General features: G+C 37.4%; 1 protein-coding gene across 1 annotated transcript; it reads right to left on the bottom strand.

The window, feature by feature from the left end:
• Positions 1-1071: 1071 nt before the first annotated feature.
• Positions 1072-23782, bottom strand: LOC118883585 (hyaluronan synthase 2-like). Its single transcript, XM_036830578.1, is given in 5 exon segments — positions 1072-1346; positions 1349-1759; positions 1762-1999; positions 3378-3479; positions 23156-23782. Coding segments are annotated over 5 exon segments (1653 nt in total).
• Between the last annotated feature and the right edge of the window lie 1869 nt (positions 23783-25651).

Here is a 25651-nt window from a genome sequence, read left to right as displayed (position 1 = left end):
TTGGCATTTCATTTGGTAAAGTTAAGTAGGAAGTCTTTCTTAAATAAAAACTAGCTGTCAACACAGTCCATAAGTTAGATTGTATATGTTTTTTGTTTGTTTTTTTTTTTAATTTTTATTTTATATTGGAGCGTAGTTGAATAACAATGTTGTGTCAGCTTCTGGTGTACAGCAAAGTGATTCAATTATAAATACACATGTGTTTATTCTTTTTCAAATTCTTTTCCCATTTAGGTTATTACAGAATATTGAGCAGCATTTCCTGTGCTATATATACAGTAGGTCCTTGTTGGTTATCTATTTTATTTTATTTTTGATATTGCTACTTTTTAAAAAATTTATTTATTTTATTTATTTTATTTTTTGTTGCATTGGGTATTTGTTGCTGAGCGCAGGCTTTAATTGCAGCAAGCGGGGGCCACGCTTCGTGGCGATGCGTGGTCTTCTCATTGTGGTAGCTTCTCTTGTTGTGAAGCACAGGCTCTAGGCACGCGGGCTTCAGTAGTTGTGGCACGCAGGCTCAGTAGTTGTGGCTCGCGGGCTCTAGAGCGCAGGCTCAGTACTCGTGGCGCACGGGCTTAGTTGCCCTGCGGTATGTGGGATCTTCCGGGAGCAGGGATCGAACCCGTGTCCCCTGCATTGGCAAGCGGATTCTTAACCACTGTGCCTCCAGGGAAAGTCCATCTTCTTTAAATGTAAGGGTTGTATATGTTGAAAGAACTTTTTCTCGAGTTTCCAAAATCCTTTTCTTCCATGATAACCCACATAAAGCATGGCTAGTGAGGTATACAGGGCAGAACACTGTTAGGCGGATGTGCTGTAGGGATAATTGCATAACCAGAATTCTTTTGACTTTTACAGAAATAACAGGGTAAATCTGAGCTTCCTCTTGTTGAGGAGGCATAGTAATTTGGCGGAATCAAAATAAACCCATAGAAATGCCTTTGTAAATGTCCCAGCAACAGTGATATGTCTCCTTTGTTGCCATAATCTGATGCCACAATTCTGTACAATCAGCACAGCTCCTAGAGGAAGAAGGTTTTGTGTATGTCTGCAAACCTCAATGCAAGATTATATATCAAGCATCATGTCGTACTGTTGTTTCTTCTTCCTCCTGCCACATTTTTTGATGAAAACCACATACAGTGTCAAAACCACTACCCAACAGCATACATAGATGGATGATGAAATAGTTAGAACTTTCTTTTTGGATTCTGAGAATGGCTTTTTAGATTCCTCATAAATGGTGAATATCAAGCCACCCAGAAGGATTACAGACCAAACCAATACTGGAATGAGTCCCATGAAATTAACAACAATGGTTTTCCTTCCAGATGGGCCCCATCAGGTTTGTTTATGGTTAAAATTGCAAACATCTTAGCAGGAAGTAAACTTGACATGTATAACACTGAGTAGAAGGACATGAAGAGCGTGGCAATATTTCCTCTAAGGCAGGTAGCAAAGGATGATTTTATGAGACCTACTAACTTGACGGTTAACAAGAAGAGACGGATGTTCCAAACGTTACCCCTGTAGAAGAACTGGATTACTGTGGCAATGAGAAAGAAAGGGAAGAACCCAGTGATGACTGCTTCATAGGTCATCCACAAGTGATGTTTATGAAACCACATGGCATTGTACAGCCACTCTCGGAAGTAGGACTTGCTCCAACGGGTCTGCTGGTTTAACCATCTGAGATATTCTATAGGTGTTTCAGTAAGGCACTTGGATCGAGCTGTGTATTTTGTTGCATAGCCAGACTCAGCATCCGGTTCGTTAGATGCCTGTCATCTCCAAAAGTACATTGTCTGCCCAGAAATGTCTGATTGTACCAGTCTTCCACAAATTCATGCAGTAAGGAGTTTCTGTACATTCCCAGAGGTCCACCAATGCACTGGACACATCCAAAATAAGACCGACAGACCTCTTCTATGTTAAAAGCCATCTAGTATCTTACACTGTTGAGGAAGGAGATCCAGGAATCATACTTGTTTAAAATCTGCAAGAAAAATAAAAGTAACTAAAAATAATTAAATAAAGGTAAAACTCAACTAAAAATTCCAAAAAAATCTGCACCATCTTGAGGTCATTACCTAGTGTTTTGTTATTTTATTTGCCTATTTTGGCTTTCTTCCTATTTTTGACATGGTCATATTTTATTTTCTCTGATTCTGTATTACTGGATTGATTTGATAAGTGGAGTGCATGTATTGGGCCTCATTGATAATAAATATTTTTTTCTACTTCATCGTCCTCTGTAATTTTTTGCTATGATTTTTGTTCCTGTTCTTGTTGTTATGTTATAATATTGAGGGGTTTTTTAGGCTTAATTCTCAGCTCCTAAGTTCTCTCCCACTCTTTCTTACCATCTAATATTTGAAAAATTTTAAGTCCTATTCTCTCCCACTCTGGTTAATTTCCAACTCATGCAATTCTGCTAATTTTCCTTCTCCATCCTCCCTACTTTTTTGCAATGCCAATGATAAAAAGGTTTGCTCTGGCTTCTACCCAAAACTTGAATCCTGAAATAAGGCTCTATACAAAGGCCTTTGAAAATTAGTTTTTTTCTTGGCAATATTTCATAATTATCTCCTCTGTCTCAACTTTGTTCCGTTTTCATCTGAATTTTGCATGCTTCCTTTTTATCACCAGGCTATTTCTGTGTCCATCTAGTGCATTTTATTTCCCTTCAGTATTACCATGTATATAAATATGGGTTATACAGCAATGCAATGCAATTTAAAACTTTAAATTTAAAGTTATATTTCCATATGCTTCTCATCTTTTGCTAAAAGCTAATTGCACTTTTGCAAAGGAGTCATTTTAAACCTCACATATTTTCACATATTTGTTTTCCCATCCCATACATTTCAATATTAATATTGATAACAATTAATAACAATATTAATATTTGTTTCACTAATTGTTTCCACATTGATAGCAAATAATAGGAAATAAATAATTGGAAAACCATCGGTTTTAAATACATAGGTATGAGATGTAGAATCCATTCCCTGCCATACTTCCATTTTTTAACCCTTGTATTAAATGAGTTCCAACATCATTTTATCAGAACATTAAGTTACGGCTCAAGAAGAGATGGTGGAAACCATACACACTTACATTATATTTCAGATTACTTATCAGCCACCACATACATGGGTTATGACCCAGGATTAAGCAAAGAAATCATAAATTATTTTAATTTAAACAAGAGAAGACACAGTAAAGTGTGTTCGAGGCACGTTCTAATGTGTCTCCAGCACCAAAAACAATATGTGGCACAAAGTTCGGTGTGTAGTAAACATATGTTCAAGGAGTCAACGAGTGAGGGTGCTACTAAAAGTGACGCATGCAAAAAGTGAAGCCATATGCACCTGGACATCTCCTCTGACACCTCCAACCATGGGATCTTCTTCTAAAACTTTTACCATCTCCACAGTTGAGGCAGAGTCAAGCATGGTGTCTGAATCACAAACCTGCAAAGAAGAAAGTAAAAAGTAAATTAAAGAATAGAAGACAATAAGTGTGCTCCATATAGTCAAAACTGGACATATATATGATATCTTCAGCCTTATTGTCGCAAGGCCCCAATAAGCAAGTGTCACAGGGATGACAGAGTTTGTTATATCGTGGCGAATACAAAAAACTTGTTTTTCAGCAAACTCAATATTTAAGTTCATGACATTGCTGTACAGAACAGCTGAAATGATGGGTTAGGTATGGCTCGGAAGGTGACCAGCTTTTCCTGGTTTGCCATGGTTGCTCCCAGTTTTGGCAATGAAAGTCTCATGTCTTAGGTAGCATCCTAGGTTTCCAGGACCTGGAAAATATCTTGGGTTGGTCACTCGAGATGTCTTTTTTTAAATTGCTTTAAATAAGGCTATTAGGCAACTTGTCCCACAGGTCTGAAAGATATCGAAAACTTCTATGACAGTATTGAAAGGGAGGTAGGTTTAACAGTGATTTTTCTCCAGTTTTAACATGGTGAATAAAAGACAGGAAGGCAATTCTCTTAAAACTGGTTGTATAATTCTAAAGCAAGATGTCCATATGACCTTGACTTAGCAAATGACCCTCTATCAGAAAGGAAACTTGTATGACCTTCAGATCATTTTTTATTCTAGAGTATTAAGTATTCATCTAGCCCTTTGTACATAAAAATAGATGTAAATAACTTAAGCAGTTGTAGAAATTCTAATTGTTGTTCTTAAAAACAATCTTGATATGGGTCAAAGAACACAATTTTGAAACCAAGAAAATTATTGGGGTTTTTCTATGTCATGAACCCCTAACAGACATTTCTGTTTGCACTTTTGTAGACATTAGATTCTAGTTCTGTTAATCGTATTGGAGGTTTTGTTACATAGCTGTAAACTGGATTAAATCCAGAATTCTTCTAGTTTCCTCAAATATATGGCTAAGACTCTCAAACGAACGTTGCCAACTTTTTCCCACTCATCTACTTTGGAATCACTAAGAACAAAGACTGCCCTTGAATATCTCTGGAGGGACTATACCAGGTCTTCCTCACTACTCAGATGGCAGCCAAACTTCAAGAACTTGAACCTTAGGTCTACATCTCCCCATAAAGAAAGGCTCCTTCAGACTCTAGGAACTTCACACTAGCTTGAAACCTCAAAATCAAATTGATGAGGAATAGAAGTAGCTGACATCAACATAATTTTCTTCTGCCAGAAGAAAGATGCCAGATCAAAACTTCATAGTTTAACCAAATGTGAAACACTCTTTTTCTCTTCCTTTCTTTTCAATACTCTGGCATTAACTTGGAAGGATAATGCAGTCACCCATCTCCCAAGACATTGCTAAGGGGGATAACCTTAACACTTCTGGGGAAATTGAAACTCAGTTACCCAAGATCAGTGAGCAAAACACTTGGCTTAAAAAGATGACTCCTTTGATGAGGTCTTTTCTTGGACTTATTTGGTTTTGATTGGTTTGGGTCTTGAGGACCATGGCTCTAAAGTGCTCTTCAGACATTGGGAATTATCCTGCTTATAATAGTCACCGCACTCTCCCTGGTGTGTTGTATTCTCTCAAAAGCTTTAAATACATGTTCACAGTCACTAAGTGCCAAGCAAATGTTCCTAAAAATAGCTCCTAATTTTTTTAAAGAACAATTCCTTAAATTTTGATCACATTTCTGTTAAGGTGAGAGTCTGATCTAAATGTGGAAATTGTTAAAAAGAAACAACAGGCCCAAAATGGAGTCAGTTGTGCTTGGCCCCATGTCAGCAAACCAAGACTTAATATTGAACCTAATTATAATTTAAGCCTCTGCAAGGAATGTGACTTTCAAGCAGTCAATATGGAATTACCTGGTCAGCACTAGTGAGGAAATATGCCTGATAGAACCCCCAGCTTCTCCCAAAAGAAGGTAACCTTGCCTGAAACAATCCACTTTTTGCTAGAAACTTCCTTTTTCCAGCCCTTTCTGCCAGAAACAAAACAAAACAAAACAAAAAAACAAAACCCTTCCATTATGTACAGCTTCTCAGAGCTCCTATCTGCTAAGATGGGATGCTGCCTGACTCATGAATCATTAAATAGAGCCAATTATTGGACCTTCAAATTTACTCAGTTGAATTGTGTTTTGTTCTTTAATATTATTCTTTTCTGGGAATGTAGCAAGGCCATGGTAGATATAAATTGATCAGAGCTAACATATAATGAACCAGTTTCACATCCCCATCCAAACAATAAATTGACATGGTTGGCAGATATGGGGGTATTATCTGTAATTCCCATTATTTTGCCAACAAGTCTGGCAGTCCTAGATGGAATTTAATCAAGACTTAGCCTAATTATTTATATCACAGGCAATTATTTTTACAGTTTTTTCAATACTTTATAAAAATAGTAGGGATTTGATATACCAGTTTTGAAAAAAAAAAAAAAACTAAGAAAATAATTTGTAGAAGCATAAACTCTCACAGTTGAAGGAGAATTTATGCGTATGTAGCATGACCCGCTCACATAATAAGTTAAGGAATCCCAGCATTTTAAAAATTGCATCTGTGTCAGTTTTACTAATTGGTGTTTTTTTCTAAAAAGATTATATATGAATAAAAATGTTGGTAAAAACAGCAATTTAAATGCATTATTGGAACATATGACTTAAGGAGTATATAGGGTATCCAATTATAAAAAGTGAACTCATCACCTCTCTAGATTTACTAATTATAGCAATTTTAGGGTTAACTTCTGAATTTTTAATTTTATATTGCTTATTTAGAAGCATAATAAATATATTATCTAAATAAAACCCATTTATTGTTTTCTTGGCCTTCTATATTGGCCCAGCATGGTCTCACTTTTCTAGGGGAAAAAATTTAGACAAAAACTAGGCATAAGTTTTTCATTGTAGAAAATAAGATTTTTCTAATACTTCAGTTTATACTCAAGGGTCCCAAGCCTCAGAAACCTAAACAAATTCCTACAATAGCGATGTTTTGCCTCTCTCTTGCCTTGTCTGTCACTGTTTTGTATACGGCTATAAGCCTGGCAGGCCAGTAACTAGGGTAGTAGAAAGAGAAGGCATAATTTCAAATCCACTTTTCAACCTCTCAGCATCCAGAGTTTATGGCCACACCCACCTCTATTGACTCAAGCTGGGAAAGGTAAAACCAGAAAGCTAAAATAAGACTAAAAACAACAGGAAGGGGGCGACCTAGAATTAATGGTCAAGTAACTCCGCCTGCTTGTAAGATAAGCAAGCCAAGGGAACTGCCTCTCTGAAATGACTAAACTTGAACCAAACTTCTGAGGTTCTGCATATTTAAATTGGTCCTGCCCCTCCCAGTTTCCAACAGCAAAGTGCCAGAAGTTCTCTGAGAGAGATTGTTCACATGGTGAGTTTAACTGTCAGAAGGGAATGCTCTCAGAAATCTCCTGGGAGGGGTTTGTTATAGTGGGATCAAAGAGTTTTCTAAAGAAGTTCAATTTCTGGATGTTCTTTAGTGATAGAATGCCAACTAGAAAACCACCATCTACGACAGTCTGTGAAAGTATGTATGTTCATGGATATAACAGTGTTAATTTGTTTGTGTGTAAAGGGTATAATTCTAGCCCTTCTTAAAATCAGTCTAGTAGAAACAGGATTTCTAGCTGTCTCCTCACCAATTAATGAGAAGTGTGCAATTTCAAAACTGTTGGCTGTTTAGCCCTGGGCTAGAAACTGTGGGAGAAATACACCAGTTCACAAGGAGCTTAACCTCACACTGGGAAAAAACACAGGACTGATTTGCACACAGGAAACAATTGGAGAACAAATCAAAATGTCTTTCTGTCCACACTGAATGTATCACTGTAATTTGTTGAAACTACATGATCGCCAGTCGTAAGATTTCTCACTAGGAGATATGGAAATGAGGCAAAGTCACCAAATTTTGACTAAAATGAGTGGAAAATGTCAAGACAAGAAGACGTTATTGGGAAGAACCAGCCACCTCAGTCTTAACCACAGAATCATCAGCTAAATTGCTTAAGACCATGGCTCCCCCTCCTTCACTGTTCTAGCCAAGAGACAGTGACGCCCCTTTCTCCGAATCTAAAACAGGAGTTGCCAAACTAAGGTCTACGGACAAGTCTGCCTTCGCACCAATTTCTATATGGCCTGGGGGTTAAAAATAGCTTTTACCTTTTAAAATAGCTGAAAAAAAATTGAAAAAGAATTTTTTGTGACACATGGAAATTACATGAAATTCAAATTTCAGTGACCATAAATAAAGTTTTATTGGAACTCAGTCATGTGCATTCAGTTTCATATTATCTATGGCTGCTTTCACACTAAAACAGCAAAGTTGAATAGCTGCAACACAGACCATATAGCCCGCAAAGCTTAATGATTTCTATCAGGCCTTTTACAAGCAAGTATGCCAACCCTGAGCCTAAAAGAATTGGTTGGGGGGCCGGGCCGGGGGTGGGTCTCTTTCATAAAAAAACAAAGAACAAACTAAAAGAACAAGTTGAGATAAAGTATGTGCTAAGTCCCAATTTCACTCTACTAGAGGTTTTTAGGATTGCCTCTATCTCCTATTCTTATAATAGGCCAAGATTTGACTATTATAGCAAATCAAGAGGCCGCAATGAAATCTTGAGTTCTGTACCTTACCACTTTTATGACCTTGAACAAACTGTTACCATCATCATGATACCACAGTGACACACTGTATGTAAAAGTACTTGGTAAATTACAAAGTCTCACAGAAAAGTCATATATGCCATTAGTATAGGGTAATAATCTTTCATTGTTTGTACTTGCTAAGTAAACCCACTCATTACCATGAACAGGTGACTCAGTAAAGAGAATCACTGAAAGGAACATGAGCATGGATTACATATCAAGAATATCTTATCACAATGAACAAGTTCAAATGTATCCAAAACATCTATAGCAGTTAGATATAGAAATTGCTATAAATCTGTTAAATAAGCTGTTAGACTGTAAGTCCATTCCAGTTTATCTCACTGATCTTAAAGTTAATCTACCTCACAACAAGTTAAATAAAAATATCCTGTAGAAATATTGTTATTTATTCTACCATATGGTTTTCAACTTCTAAGACCCAAGTCTAAAATGCTGAGTATCCATGTTTCACCTTTTTTTAAACATATTTCCTTTCAGATTGACTGGTGGGTTCTCCACCTCTGCCTGCCCCGAACCACTTCAAAGGGCACTGAGAGCTACACAGCAAGAGGAAACCTTAACTATTCTGGCTGCCTTCAATGAGGAAACAGGTTGAAAATAAATCAAGACCCTTTCTGTTGCTACTGCCTTCATCCTTTGGCTGCTTGTAAACCTCAATCCTTTCTTCATCTTGACCCTTCATCTTAACCTGAACCCAGCGAGACTATTTCTTTCTACCACATTTGAAATTACTCTTGATTGTGACCCCACTACCTAGTTTCCCTGCCACCACTTAACCACAAAATAAATGGAAAGTCCTCCTTGCTCTTCCTTCCCCTGGGACATTTCTCTAGTGAAAAGGGGTCAGCCAGAACAACAACAACAAAAATTCACAAATAGTTATTTACCAGCAAACCCAATATGGTTCCAGCCCCTTGAAGTCCTAAGAGTACCATACCAAAGTAAACACATTACTGAAAGGAAAAGAAAGCACTATGCAAAACCTTGGAATCAGACAGATCTGAGTCCCAATCCACCATCGACCAGTTATATTCATTTGGACTAGCTTCTTAACCTTAGACCCCTTACCTCACCTTTCTAAGTCTCCATCTCTCGGGTGAAAAATATGGATAATTATATCCACATCACAGGTTTATTGTGATGGAGAATTAGGTAATGTATGTATAGCGCTTAAAAGGGCTAGCTCATAGTAAATGCTCAATAAAAGGAAGGCATATATATACTAAGAAGTGATAAATCAAAACAAGAGGCACAAACTAAGGACACTAAACCAATGAGGAAAGGAGTTTTTATCATCGCTGTAAATAAAATATGACACAGAGAGCAAAAACTAATGCCTGATCCAATGTCCAACAAACATAAACATGTCAGTGTACCTGAGAAGGCAATGGAAGAATCCTTAGATTGGGCCATCTACTAAGGCAAGAATTATATTAGAGAGCAGTTTACAGCTGATTACGATTCATTTATAGCATGAATTATATCCTTGGAGTACAATGTATGAAAGTTCCTGTAGTAAAGGCTGGACCCATGGAAACTTACAAAAGTATTTGTTGCATCTTGAGTCAGCATCTCTTCATTGACTTTGACCCTGCTGAATGTGATACTACTTAAAATAAACATAATCTTTCGTTTTGGAAGTACATAAATACGTATGACACAGTTTTATCTGTTTAATATAGGCCCTAAGAACTGCACTGTTTGATGAAAAAGAGTACATATGACTGGTAATTTGTGTGGGACCATATGCATGCAGAAGATGGGGGAAACCAAAGAACTGGGACAAAAAATAACCTTCACGAAAATAGAATATTGCACACAGTTGACCAAAAGCTCAATCAAAATTCACAGCACATGGTCATTAATTATATTAAACAGACTTCTAGGACTTTATCAATATTACATGATATTTTCATTTTAAAAAATCTTTTTCTATTTATTTGCATTCTGGATAAATAGAATTTACATGTAAGCATGCAGCTAAATTTACCAGCTTCAGATTAAGCAGCAAATACATAATGGCGAATGATGGGAGTGGCAAATACAAAATCATAAAATCTAAGAATTTTAGAGCTAAAAAGCCCATTTGAAATTAATGAGTAAAATAATTTCAGAAGAAAAAAAATGTCCTCACAGGAAAAGAAAAGATAATCTTTCTTTTGGGAGAGAGATGGGGAATGGGGAGGACAATCCTCTCTTAGAGTATTTGGTTTATGGTATAAGATCTCAAATCTAGCCAATGGAAAGCCTCTACTTCTGGACACCTAAACAATTCGGCATTTCTTTATTACTCTTCTTGAAAGAGATTAGGAAGATATATTCCTTCTTTGGTAGAATGAATTACCCAAATTGTTATAAAATAATTCTTGTCTCTGGTCAACCTAGAATATCTTCAAAACATTGAATTTTTTTAAAAAAGGAATCATTTGGTTATTCTCCTTTCCTTTTTAGGAAGGCTTAAACATAAGTGAAGTTTATAGAAGGTGTAAAGCAAAGGTGACAAGCCAGCTGGAAAAGTGAGAAACCAAATGTTGTCACCTCTAAGTCTTAAGCAATGAAACACCCTTATTCCAAATGTTTGGAATTCTTATTCTAAAAAAGGGAATCAGGAAATCCTATAATGGTGGCCCTTAAACACCAATCTAAACAACTAAGTTGAATCTAGATTCAGATTTTCCCTTTCTTAGTTCAATGTGCTCTTAATCTTATCCTATAAAATGAAGAATACAAAGAAACATAGTATATAACATTCTCAGCATTGGCCCTCAGAATATTTAAGTTATTCTTAGACTTCCTATATAGAACAGGAACCAATCAAATATTATGTACATTAATTCTCATTATTCACAGTAGCTATGTTCTACCAAGTTTCTATGAACAATGAATTAGCAAATATCAAAATTTGCTTCCAGCAGAAATATAGTGTTAGAGTCCTCCAAGCCTCTGATCACAATATTTTTGTCTAGTGATTAATGTCTAAACTTTTTTTATTTGTGTTTCTGTTTTAAAACACACACACACACATGATTCATTAACAGTGAATTCATGTCCAACTATAACTACACTATAACTCATGCCTGAGTAAAGCTCATCTAACAAACCTATTTTCTCCGTAAGGCAATTATAGTCTTCGTGTGTTATGAACCCTGGATAGCACTTTGACGCTGCAGTTGGGGACCATTTTAAACAAAAACATGGTATTAAATAAACTAAAGGTGTTACTTGTTTACTGTCTAAAAGCTGAGACAAGAAGGCAAGCATAATCTTGTTTGACTTTAGCAGGGAACGTGCATATCGGGCAAATCAAATCTTTTGCCGCTCTGCACGTGTCTGCAAATGACTACAAAAGCACTGCAACTGTTGATTTTGGGGTAGCGAATACAATTTAGTGAGTAGGTTAATTTACAAATACAGAATTCATAAATAATGAGGGTCAACTCTACTATTATGAATGATTCAATTTTACTTTTCTCCTGCTCAATGAATCTTGGATACCTAGGATGCTACCCGATTAAGTTAATAATAAAGTTGTCTCCTATATACTTTCCTTTAGAAAATATTCGTATTTACAATAAGTCCCCTACGTATGAACGAATTCTGTTCCAAGAGCGTGTTCGATAAGTCCAATTTGTTCGTTAAGTCCAACAAAGTTAGCCTAGGTACCCAACTAACACAATCGGCTATGTAGTACTTTACTGTAGTAGGTTTATAATACTTTTCACACAAATAATACATAAAAAACAAACAATCACAAAAAATAAAGAAAACATTTTTAATCTTACAGTACAGTACCTTGAAAAGTACAGCAGTACCCGCTACATCACTGCTGCTTTTACACTTGCTTCTGGACATCCTGGGGTTGAAATAAAGATACTGTTCTACTGTACTCTATACATTACTGTACAGTAAAGTACACAAAAGCACAACCACTTGTAGAGGATGCACGCACATGACAAGGTATGCCAGACACGTGAACTAACTTATGTGATTGGACATGTGAACACATGTTCGCATCTTTGAAAGTTTGCAACTTGAAGGTTCATATTTGGGGGACTTACTGTATTAATACAGTTGTCTCCTATATACTTTCCTTTTAGAAAATGTTCATATTTACAGTATTGTATATTTTCCACCTGGGAAATCCCTAATGCACACTTCATGAGATAATTTTTCTCTTTCATCACACAGACTGATAGCCATTTACATTGTAAAATCCATGTTCAGTGACAGGAGATATGTTAAAGCAATTAAATAATCTAGATGTCACAGGATACTTAAAGTCTTCTGATATTGTAGATTAAAAAATGATGCAAAAAGGCAAGTATAACATAATTTAAAATTTCTTCTTTTAAAGAGTTTTTTTGGTGTGGACCATTTTTAAAGTCTTTATTGAATTTGTTACAATACTGTTTCTGTTTTATTTTTTGGTTCTTTGGCCACAAGGTGTGTGGGATCTTAGGGATCACCGATCAGGGATCAAACCCACACCTCCTGCATTGGAAGGTGAAGTCTTAACCACTGGACTGCCAAGGAAGTCCCTCAAATTTTTTTTTTAAAAAGAAGGGGACTGTTTTACCTTCCGGTTTTTGTTTCATCTATATTTTTATTTTTTCTAACATACCTGTTAGTTTTCTAATCTTATTTTATTTTTTACTCTTTGTTATTGTTCTGCTCCTTTTTTTCTTTTTCTTTTTCTTTTTTTTTTTTTGCCGCCCTGTGTGGCTTGTGGGATCTTGGTTCATGAGCGAGGGGTCAGGCCTGAGCTTCTGCAGTGGGAGCTCCGAGTCCAAACCACTGGACTAACAGAGAACCTCAGACCCCAGGGAATATTCATCGGAGTGCGGTCTCCCAGAGGTCCTCATCTCGGCACCAAGACCCAGCTCTACCCAACAGCCTACAAACTCCAGTGCTGGAAGCTTCAGGCCAAATAACTAGTAAGAGAGGAACACAATCCCACCCATCAAAAAAAAGAAGCAACAACAAAAGTCACAGATGAAGGAGCAAGGTAAAAACCTATAAGACCAAATAAATGAAGAGGAAATAGTACCATGTGTAAAATAGGTAGCTAGTGGGAATCTGCTGTATAGCACAGGGAGTTCAGCTTTGCTCTCTGTGACGACCTAGATGGGTGGGAGGGGGGTGGGGGAGGGAGGCCCAAGAGGGAGGGGATATAGGTATACATATAGCTGATTCACTTCATTGTACAGCAGAAACTAACACAGCATTGTAAAGCAATTATATATCAATTAAAAACTAAATTTTAAAAATTAAATTAAATTTAAAAAAAAGAAGGGGAAAGAAGAGAGATATATGCTGGAAAGTATTATATTTGACAATCTATGTTTGAGTCAAGTATTCGCTGCAGATGATTTTAATTTTGCTTATTGTGATTTGCTACATTTTTTAAAAACACACTGCCCTAATCATGTGTTATTTTGGCAAATAAAAAAACTAACATAAATACTAATTTGAAAAGATAAGAAAGACTTTTGCCCTACCTTGAGCCATATCTAGACAGATCAGAATCTGTCCTTCTTTGAAAAAAAAAAAACAGTTTCTCCAGAAAATACTTTGATTCAAAATTAAGAAAATCTTCCTCATTCTCCTCTTTATTTCTCATTCTCCACATCTATGTTTTGTCATTTTGTTATTTTTCTTCTTCTGTTTTTCTAACTACTCTGTCTCTGAAAGGAGCCACTAGCATCATAGATGAATTCTCTACCACATTGCATTTATCCTAGACTAAATCTTCCCTCAATATTCCAGGTCAGTATTAATTATTTGAGGGGCTATAAAACTGAGACAGTAGTCAGTAGAGAAGACTAGAAATGACAGTTGAGAGAGATAGAGCAAGAGGTGATAACTGATAAAGATTGGTCTGGAATAGACCAGAGGATGCCTACCCAGAGAGCCCAGGAGAGTAGATGGAAGGGTACCTTTGAAACTGTAAGCAGGAGAGAGTAAAGAAGATCTTGACAGCCTTCAGAACACATATTTTTGATATTCTGTTTCATAGGAGGCAAGATCACAGGTAGCTAAGCAGGGAAGAGTTTGGGTAAGGCCTTGGCAAAGTGGTGAAAATATGAAATAATAGACATGAGAACAATAAGCAAAACATTTACTCAAGATCAAATCAAATGAAAAGAGTGCTGACCAGTGCTGAGGATCCAGCTGCAACTGGAAACCAATCATTCTGGCCATCTCTCTGCACAGCTAAACAGTGTTCTCTAGCCAGGTTAGCAAGTATGAGCAGATGGTCAATTTCTTCCCCTTGCCCCCATTCTCTCTTGTGCATTAGCACCTGAATTTTGCTTCCTTCCATCCCTAACCAACTTGAACTCCACATTCAATCACTTGTAATGCTCAGGAGCCAATAACCTCAACTCCTCCCCCTTTGTCTTTCTGTGGCTTCTGCTCTGCAACTCTTGGACCTTGGGTCAGTCAGAATGGAAGATGAGAGTGTATTTTTTAATTCAGTATTTATTGAAGTATAGTTGATTTACAATGTTGTGTTAATTTCAGGTGTACAGCAAAGTAAATCTGTTATACATATATTTAAATTTTAGAAATTTCCACTGCTATAGGACAAGGATGGTTAAGTATCTGGGAATTTGATGAAGGATGACCGAATGGAATTTACTGGTCTCAGAATGCCAAAAGATTTTTTTACCCTGTTTAGATGGTTGGAATGGGCTGAGAGTCTACAAAGGTTTCAGGGCCCAGTTAACAGTTGCTGCTAGGGTCAGTCTATCTGGAGGCTTCACCCTGAAGGAAGGAAATTTCTCAAGCCTGGTTAGGTCTGTAGCAGGAAGCCTATTCTAACATTTCATATTTTATATTATTTTTTCCTGGACAGGTACAATGTCAAATTGTCAAGAATACAAGCAAAATTCAAAACAAAAAAGATGGGAGATGTAGATTTGGGAAGAGCAGGTTTAAAAAAAAAAAAAAAAGGAAACCCCACACAATGACTTCTTGATTAGAAATAACAAATGTAACGATGGTTTTAACTAGAATTAAAGGGAAAATATCAAAATAGATGTTCTCTCCTTTTAGGTTTCATTCTTCAAATCCTCTGCAAGTTTCCAAGTCATCCCTTCCTTTAAATATTTCATTTTATTTTCTCATCTGGGCCTGAAGTTGCAAAAGGCAAATATGTAAAAATGTCCTGAGTTAATTACAACTACCTAAATTGTGATAGTTCTAGAAATTAGAAGAACTTGGGAGTGAAACTCTATCAACTCCCTAGAAGGGAGATTAATATGCAGATGGTATCAACTTAAGAAATGCTTCAAAACTCTTCAGAGATTAACCAAATTCACTCTGTGGTGGGCATTGACATGTACTATAGTTTTGAAGTAAGGACTAGATGATCATATAAGAAAATAACAATAGTATTGTCAGCAAACTTTTTAATAATATTAACAATACCATTATTAACAACTTTTGTTAAGCCCCTTTGGATACATGATTTGAAATAATTATCTCAAACCCTTTATGAGATTAGTTTCTTGTATCCAGATAACCGAGGTTTGGGAGGTGGTCTTGCTCAAGGTCAACCACCTACTAACAACTGTGATTAGAATCTCAGTCAATTGACTTTAAAGCCAGAGTCCATTTTTATCCCATTACACAAAGAGACCCACTGGGCATCACTTCATGCCCATAAAGATCCCTAAAAAATATGATGGGTCCTCTGAAAACTAGAATTTTACTGTCAACAGAAGGCTAAGAGTGTCCAGTGGATTTTGTAAGCCGGAGACATTTCTCCCTTCTTGATATTATTATGACCAAAATCTAATAAAGTATCTGCAGAAAATTACAACTAGAAAACTTACAGGAGAGATTGGTTCAAGATGGTGGAGTAGAAGGATGTGTACTCACTCCCTCTTGCAAGAGCACCAGAATCACAACTAACTGCTGAACAACCATTGACAGGAAGATGCTGGAACTCACCAAAAAAGATACACCATATCCAAAGACAAAGGAGAAGCTGCAGTGAGATGGTAGGAGGGGTGCAATCACAATAAAGTCAAATCCCATAACTGCTGGGTGGGTGACCCACAAACTGGAGAACACTTATACCACAGAAGTCCACCCACTGGAGTAAAGGTTCTGAGCCTGACATCAGGCTTCCCAACCTGGGAGTCTGGCAACAGGAGGAGGAATTCCCAGAGAATAAGACTTTGATGGCTAGCAGGATTTGATTTCAAGACTTCGACAGGACTGGGGGAAACAGAGACTCCACTCTTGGAGGGCACACACAAAGTAGTGTGTGCATCAGGACCCAGGGGGAAGGAGCAGTGACCCCATAGGAGACTGAACCAGACCTACCTGCTAGTGTTGGATGGTCTCCTGCAGAGGCAGGGGGTGGCTGTGGCTCACTGCGGGGAAGGACACTGGCGGCAGAAGTTCTGGGAAGTACTCCTTGGCATGAGCCCTCCCAGAGTCTGCCATTAGCTCCACCAAAGGGCCTGTAGCCTCCAGTGCTGGGTTACTCCAGGCCAAAACACCAATAGGGAGGGAACTCAGCTCCACCCATCAGCAGAAAAGCAGATTAGTTTTACTGAGCTCTGCCCACCAGAGCAACACCCAGCTCTAACCACCACCAGTCCCTCCCATCAGGAAACTTGCACAAGCCTCTTAGATAGCCTCATTCACCAGAGGACAGACAGCAGAAGCAAGAAGAACTACAATCCTGCAGCCTGTGAAATGAAAACCACATTCACAGAAAGATACACAAAATGAAAAGGCAGAAGACTATCTACCAGATGAAGGAACAAATAAAACCCCAGAAAACCAACTAAATGAAGTGGAGAAAGGCAACCTTCCAGAAAAAGAATTCAGAATAATGATAGTGAAGATGATTCAGAACCTCGGAAAAAGAATGGAGGCAAAGATCGAGAAGATGCAAGAAATGTTTAACAAAGACCTAGAAGAATTAAGGAACAAACACCTAGAAGAATTAAAGAACAAACAAACTGAGATGAACAATACAATAAGTGAAATGAAAAATGCACTAGAAGGAATCAATAGCAGAATAACTGAGGCAGAGGAACGGATAAGTGACCTGGAAGACAAAATGGTGGAATTCACTGCTGTGGAACAGAATAAAGAAAAAAGAGTGAAAGGAAATGAAGACACCTAAGAGACCACTGGGACAACATTAAATGCACCAACATTCGCATTATAGGGGTCCCAGAAGGAGAAGAGAGAGAGAAAGGACCTGAGAAAATATTTGAAGAGATTATAGTTGAAAACTTCCCTAACATGGGAAAGGACATAGCTGCCACCCAAGTCCAGAAAGTGCAAAGAGTCCCAGGCAGGATAAACCCAAGGTGAAACACGCCGAGACACATGTAATCAAACTGACAAAAATTAAAGACAGAAAAATTATTAAAAGCAACAAGGGGAAAATGACAAATAACATACAAGGGAAATCCCATAAGGTTAACTGCTGATTTCTCAGCAGAAACTGTACAAGCCAGAGGGAGTGGCACGATATATTTAAAGTGATAAAAGGGAAGAACGTACAACCAAGATTACTCTACCCAGCAAGGATCTCATTCAGATTTGACGAAGAAATCAAAAGCTTTCCAGACAAGCAAAAGCTAAAAGAATTCAGCACCACCAAACCAGCTCTACAACAAATGCTAAAGAACTTCTCTAAGTGGGAAACACAAGAGACGATAAGGACCTACAAAAACAAACCCAAAACAATTAAGAAAATGGTAATAGCAACATACATATCGATAATCACCATAAATGTGAATGGATTAAATGCCCCAACCAAAAGACACTGGCTCGCTGGATGGATACAAAAACAAGACCCATATACATGCTGTCTACAAGAGACCCACTTTAGACCTAGAGATACATACAGACTGAAAGTGAGGGGATGGAAAAAGATATTCCATTCAAATGGAAATCAAAAGAAAGCTGGAGTAGCAATTCTCATATCAGACAAAATAGACTTTAAAATAAAGAATGTTACAAGAGACAAGGAAGGACACTACATATTGATCAAGGGCTCAATCCAAGAAGAAGATATAACAATTATAAATATTTATGCACCCAACATAGGAGCACCTCAATACATAAGGCAAATGCTAACAGCTATAAAAGAGGAAATCGACAGTAACACAATAATAGTGGGGGAATTTAACACCTCACTTACACCAATGGACAGATCATCTACACAAATGGACAGACCATCCAGAGAGAAAATTAATAAGGAAACACAAGTTTTAAATGACACAGTAGACCTGATAGATTTAATTGATATTTATAGGACATTCCATCAGAAAACAGCAGATTACACCTTCTTCTCAAGTGCACATGGAACATTCTTCAGGATACGTCACATCTTGGGTCACAAATCAAGTCTCAGTAAATTTAAGAAAATTGAAATCATATCAAGCATCTTTTCTGACCACAACGCTATGAGATTAGAAATCAGTTACAGGGAAAAAAATGTAAAAAACACAAACACATGGAGGCTAAACAATATGTTACTAAATAACTAAGAGATTTGATCAGAAGAAATAAAAAAAAATACCTAGAGACAAATGACAATGAAAACATGATGATCCAAAACCTATGGGATGCAGCAAAAGAAGTTCCAAGAAGGATGTTTATAGCAATACAAGCCTACCTCAAGAGAAAAGAAAAATCTCAAATAAACAATCTAACCTTACACCTAAAGGAACTAGAGAAAGAAGAAAAAACAAACCCCAAAGTTAGTAGAGGGAAAGAAATCATAAAGATCAGAGCAGAAATAAATGAAATAGAAACAAAGAAAACAATAGCAAAGATCAATAAAACTAAAAGTTGGTTCTTTGAGAAGATAAACAAAATTGATAAACCTTTAGCCAGACTCATCAAGAAAAAGAGGGCGAGGACTCAAATCAATAAAATTAGAAATGAAAAAGAAGTTACAATGGACACCGCAGAAATACAAACTTCATAAGAGACTACTACAAGCAACTCTATGCCAATAAAATGGACAACCTGGAAGAAATGGACAAATTCTTAGAAAGGTTTAACCTTCCAACACTGAACCAGGAAGAAACAGAAAATATGAACAGACCAATCACAAGCACTGAAATTGAAGCTGTGATTAAAAATCTTCCAACAAACAAAAGTCCAGGACCAGATGGCTTCACAGGTGAATTCTATCAAACATTTAGAGAAGAGCTAATACTCATCCTTCTCAAACTCTTCCAAAAAATTGCAGAGGAAAGAACACTCCCAAAGTCATTCTACAAGGCCACCATCACCCTGATACCAAAACCAGAGAAAGATACTACAAAAAAAGAAAATTACAGACCAATATCACTGAAGAATATAGATGAAAAATCCTCAACAAAATACTAGCAAACAGTATCCAACAACACATTAAAAGGATCATACACCATGATCAAGTGGGATTTATCCCAGGGATGCAAGGATTCGTCAGTATATGCAAATCAATCAATGTGATACACCATATTAACAAACGGAAGGATAAAAACCATATGATAACCTCAATAGATGCAGAAAAAGCTTTTGACAAAATTCAACACCCATTTGTGATAAAAACTCTCTAGAGGGCTTCCCTGGTGGCGCAGTGGTTGAGAGTCTGCCTGCCAATGCAGGGGACACAGGTTCAAGCCCTGGTCTGGGAGGATCCCACATGCTGCGGAGCAGCTGGGCCCGTGAGCCACAATTGCTGAGCCTGAGCATCTGCATCCTGTGCTCCGCGACAAGAGAGGCCGCGACAGTGAGAGGCCTGCACACCGTGATGAAGAGTGGCCCCCGCTTGCCACAACTAGAGAAAGCCCTTGCACAGAAACGAAGACCCAACACAGCCATAAATAAAAATAAAAAAAAACTAAAAATAAAACAAAAAACAAAAAACTCTCTAGAAAGTGGGCATAGAGAGATCTTACCTCAACATAATAAAGGCCATATATGACAAACACACAGCAAACATCATTCTCAATGGTGAAAAACTGAAAGCATTTCCTCTAAGATCAGGAGCAAGACAAGGATGTCCACTCTCGCCACTATTATTCAACAAAGTTTTGGAAGTCCTAGCCATGGCAATCAGAGCAGAAAAAGAAATAAAAGTAATACAGATTGGAAAAGAAGAAGTAAAATTGTCACTATTTGCAGATGAAATGATACTACACATAGAAAATCCTAAAGATGCCACCAGAAAACTACTAGAGCTAATCAAAGAATTTGGTAAAATTGCAGGATACAAAATTAATGCACAGAAATCTCTTGCATTCCTATACACTAACAACAAAAGATCAGAAAGAGAAATTAAGGAAACAATCCCATTCACCATTGCATCAAAAAGAATAAAATACCTAAGAATAAACCTACGTAAGAAGACAAAAGACCTGTAAGCAGAAAACTATAAGACACTGATGAAAGAAATCAAAGATGACACAAACAGATGGGGAGATATACCATGTTCTTGGATTGAAAGAGTCAATATTGTGAAAATGACTATACTACCCAAAGCTATCTACAGATTCAATGCAATTCCTATCAAATTACCAATGGCATTTTTTACAGAACTAGAACAAAAAATCTTAAAATTTGTATGGAGACAAAAAAGACCCTGAATAGCCAAAGCAATCTTGAAGGAAAAAAATGGAGCTGGAGGAATCAGGCTCCCAGACTCCAGACTATACTACAAAGCTACAGTAATCAAGACAATATGGTACTGGCACAAAAACAGAAATACAGATCAATGGAACAGGATAGAAAGCCCAGAGAAACCCACGCACCCATGGTCAACTAATCCATGACAAAGGAGGCAAAGATATACAATGGGGAAAAGACAGTCTCTTCAATAAGTGGTGCTGGGAAAACTGGACAGCTACATGTACAAGAATGAAGTTAGAGCACTCCCAAACACCATGCACAAAAATAAACTCAAAATGGATTAAAGACCAAAATGTAAGGCCAGACTCTATAAAACTCTTAGTGGAAAACATAGGAAGAACACTCTATGACATAAATCACAGCAAGATCCTTTTTGACTCACTTCCTAGAGAAATGGAAATAAAAGCAAAAATAAACAAATGGGACTTAATGAAACTTAAAAGCTCTTGCACAGTAAAGGAAGCCATATACAAGACAAAAAAGACAACCCCCAGAGTGGGAGAAAATATTTGCAAACAATCAATGGACAAAGGATTAATCTCCAAAATATATAAACAGCTCATGCAGCTCAATATTAAAAAATCAAACAACCCAATCAAAAAATGGGCAGAAGGCCTAAATAGACATTTCTCCAAAGAAGACATACAGATGGCCAAGAGGCACATGAAAATATGCTCTACATCACTAATTATTAGAGAAATGCAAATCAAAACTACAATGAGGTATTACCTCACACTGGTTAGAATGGGCATCATCAGAAAATCTACAAACAACAAATGCTGGAGAGGGTGTGTAGAAAAAGGAACCCTCTTGCACTGTTGGTGGGAATGTAAATTGATACAGCCACTATGGAGAAGAGTATGGAGGTTCCATAAAAAACTAAAAATAGAATTACCATATGATCCAGCAATCCCATTACTGGGCATATACCCTGAGGAAACCATAGTTCAAAAAGACACATGCACCCCAATGTTCATTGCAGCACTATTTACAGTAGCCAGGTCATGGAAGCAACCTAAATGCCCATCGACAGATAAATGGATAAAGAAGATGTGGCACATATATACAATGGAATATTACTAGGCTATAAAAAGGAGCAAAATTGGGTCATTTGTAGAGATGTGGGTGGACCTAGAGACTGTCATACCGAGTGAAGTAAGTCAGAAAGGGAAAAACAAATATCATATATTAACGCATATATGTGGAATCTAGAAAAATGGTACAAGAGGGAAGAGGTATGGGAACATATGTATATGTATAACTGATTCACTTTTTTACAAAGCAGAAACTAATACACCATTGTAAAGAAATTATACTCCAATAAAGATGTTAAAAAAAAAAGAAAAGAAAAATGGTACAGATGAACCGGTTGGCAAGGCAGAAATAGAGACACAGATGTAGAGAACAAATGTATGGAAACCAAGGGGGGAAAGCAGGGAGGGGGTGGTGGAATGAATTGGGAGATTGGGATTGACATATATACACTAATATGTATAAAATAGATAACTAGTAAGAACCTGCTGTGTAAAAAAATAAAATTAAATTAAATTAAAAAAAAAAAAAAGGAAGAAAACTCACAGGAACCCTACTAACATTCTAAAAAAGAAAGCCTCAATGACAGCTAGGAGAGGAGAAACCGAAGAGTGTGCAGGCAGGGAATTAGTGAGAGACACAGCCTGTCTGATTTTCATGCAAGCAAACGACATCACAAATGTTTTCAAAGTTCAAGTTGCAGTGAATGAGGTAATGCTGTTTGGAAAGTGAAATAAACATGACTTAGGTTTTGCTCTGGAAAGTTGATCTCCCCCACCCTTTTTCATTTTCCTATTCTTTTTCTCTGTGTCTAAATTTTGAATTCCTTATCCTGTTAAATCAAAATTGTTTTCTCCATTCTCATTTTGCCTAGTCTCTGTGAAACACTTCCTTGGGCCTGCAGATTTTCTCAAGACACTTCTGCTGGGACAGACACTATTTTTTTGCAAGGCTGGTGATTTTAAGATTGTGGAAAATAATGTTGGACTTGACTTGGCACATCCAAGGTGGAAGAAAAGGTAAGATAGGGGAAGAGAAGGAAGGACGAGTCTCCTGTTCAAAATAATCTTGATTTCCAACCAATAACACTGTACAAGTTAAGCATTTTCATTGTCTTAACCATTTCATAAGATTTTTTTTCTCTCTTTTGGAATGTGCTTTCAACAGTCATGCTGTTTTCAGATGAACTGAAAGAAGTACTGTGTCAAAGGACAAGTCATAGCATATGACTGGAGAGCTACAAAAGATGCCTTATTTAAATGTATGTTTGTCCTGGCAGATGTGGAAACCTACCTGTACGTAATCCACACTTCGTCCCAGTGCCCTGAAGGCCCTGTACATGACTTCTCTTTTTCCACCCCATTTTTGCATGATGCAAAAATGTCTGTTGGACAAAGCCAACTGTGTGACAAGTTGTGAGCTTTCTTTATGTGACTCACCCGTCTCACCAGGACCCTTCACGTGGAAGTTGTTCTTCCAGATATAAGTGGCTGATTTGTCCCTGCCCCTGACTTTACTGAAGATGTCCATCATGTAAAGGTTATCTTCCGAGTTTCCATCTATGACCATGACAACTTTAATTCCAGGGTAGGTTAGCCTTTTCACGGATTGCAAACATTTCCATAAGTAGTCTGGATCTTCTTGATACGCAGCAATGCAAAGAGCAACAGTTTTGTTCAACTTAATGGGGGTTTCTAGAGATTTTTTCATTTTTTGGTGCTCCAAAAAGGCAAACAGGCTTTGGATGATGAGGTGTGATGCTAAAAAGGCACCATATGGTCCAAAAGATAAATAGTAATCATCTGTATGGATAAATTGGTAGCCAACAATATAAGAAACTATGATTCCAGTGAGGAGAGAGGCTCCAAAGAGTGTGGTTCCAGATATTCTCAGGAAACTTAGAAACTTCTCACAATGCATCTGTAAAATAATCACATGATGCACTTGGTTAACCACTCTTGTCCCAGGCTTGTTACATACATGGTATCACAGGGAGAGCATTGGCACTCCAGGAGTTCTAACCCTGAGTTTCTTTCCTTTTTTTTTTTAAACTTTCTATTTTATATTGGAGTATAGCCAATGTTGTGATAGTTTCAGGTGCATAGCAAAGTGACTCAGCCATACATATACGTGTATCCATTCTCCCCCAAACTCTCCTGCTATCCAGGCTGCCACGTAACATTAAGCAGAGTTCCCTGTGCTATACAGTAGGTTCTTGTTGGTTATCAGTTTTAAATATGGCAGCGTGTACATGTCGATCCCAAACTCCCTAATTATCCCTTCCACCCATCCTTCCTCCCTGGTAACCATAAGTTTGTTCTCTAAGCCTGTGAGTCTCTTTCTGTTTTGTAAATAAGTTCATTTCTTTTTAGATTCTGCGTGTAAGGGATATCATACGATATTTCTCTTTGTCTGACTTACTTCACTCAGTATGACAATCTCTAGATGCATCTATGTTGCTGTAACTGGCATTATTTCTTTCTTTTAAAAGGCTGAGTAAATTCCATTGTATATGTGTACCTTATCTTCTTTATCCATTCCTCTGTCGATGGACATTTATAACCCGGAGTTTCTCACCTAAGTAGCTGTGTGACTTTCTGCACCTCAATTTACTCATCTGCAAAACAGGTATAAGGATGCCCTTTCAGCACGCCTCAGAGGACTCTTTCAAACATCAGATGAGATGATGGTGCAACATATCACTGAAAATCATAATGTGTTAAACAAATATATGGATGCAGTATTTTTAGTGTATTAGATTATCTTCCTAAGGATGCACTCTCTGTATGGGGTCATAGATAAGTGTATAACCTGAACTTCCTAACAAGCAAGACACTTTCTTCCTGTACCATGGTGTTCCCTCACCCCCAATACTGACCAGTGAAAAATCCACAGGTTTTGCTAAATTTCCCATGTGTAATTCCATCTCACCTCTTATCCAAATACCTCAGCTCACACTTTTTCCATGCACCCAGCTGAGGTTAAAAATCAGCATAATTGGATTCTAGGACTAGCTCTTCCATCAACTACCTATATGACCTTAAGCCAGTCACTTTATCTCTCTGGGCCTCAGTTTTGTTTTGTTTTGTTTTTAATTTGTTAAATGAGGGAGTTTAGCGTTGATTATTCCCAGAGGCTCTGTTGACATTAAAAATACTTTAAGCCTAGATATCCTGCACAGACTTCTATCAAACCCCTGCGATTCTGAATTGCATTTCTTTGTTTGATGGCTGTATCCCCCAAACCACTTGAGGGGTCTATGAATGAGCCATGTGTCCTTGGACAATTAATATCCCTGAACATCAAATATTTGGGGGTATAATTCACTTTGTTCATTTTAATGATTTTAACCAGGGCTGAGTGTCTAGAAGAAGGATGGATGGAGGCTGCACTGTGGGCAGTCTCCTCATCACAGTCACCTGAACAAGGAGGGATACAAAGAGCAAATTGATATTGGCATCTACTCTCTCAGCCTCATTTCCGCATCTGCAAAATGGGAATGATACATTTTTGCAGGCTTACTGTAACCAGGTACTTGTGTGTGTGTGTGTGTGTGTGTGTGTATATATATACACACACACACACACACACACACACACACACACACACACACACAAGTGATAGCCCATTGAAACTGATACATGTAAGTTTCAATGGGCTATTAATGGGTTCAATGTCTTAACATAAAGGAAGAGTAACTTGAGTTATAAAGTGTACTTGTCCTCATTATGTTCTAAAATCCAATGAAGACTGGATCAGTGTCTTTTTTACTTGTAGACAATATTTAAA

This window comes from Balaenoptera musculus, chromosome 17, assembly GCF_009873245.2.
Source record: "Balaenoptera musculus isolate JJ_BM4_2016_0621 chromosome 17, mBalMus1.pri.v3, whole genome shotgun sequence".
Lineage (NCBI taxonomy): Eukaryota > Metazoa > Chordata > Mammalia > Artiodactyla > Balaenopteridae > Balaenoptera > Balaenoptera musculus.
Note: the sequence above shows the minus strand (reverse complement) of the source record. Positions and strands in the feature narration are given on the sequence as shown.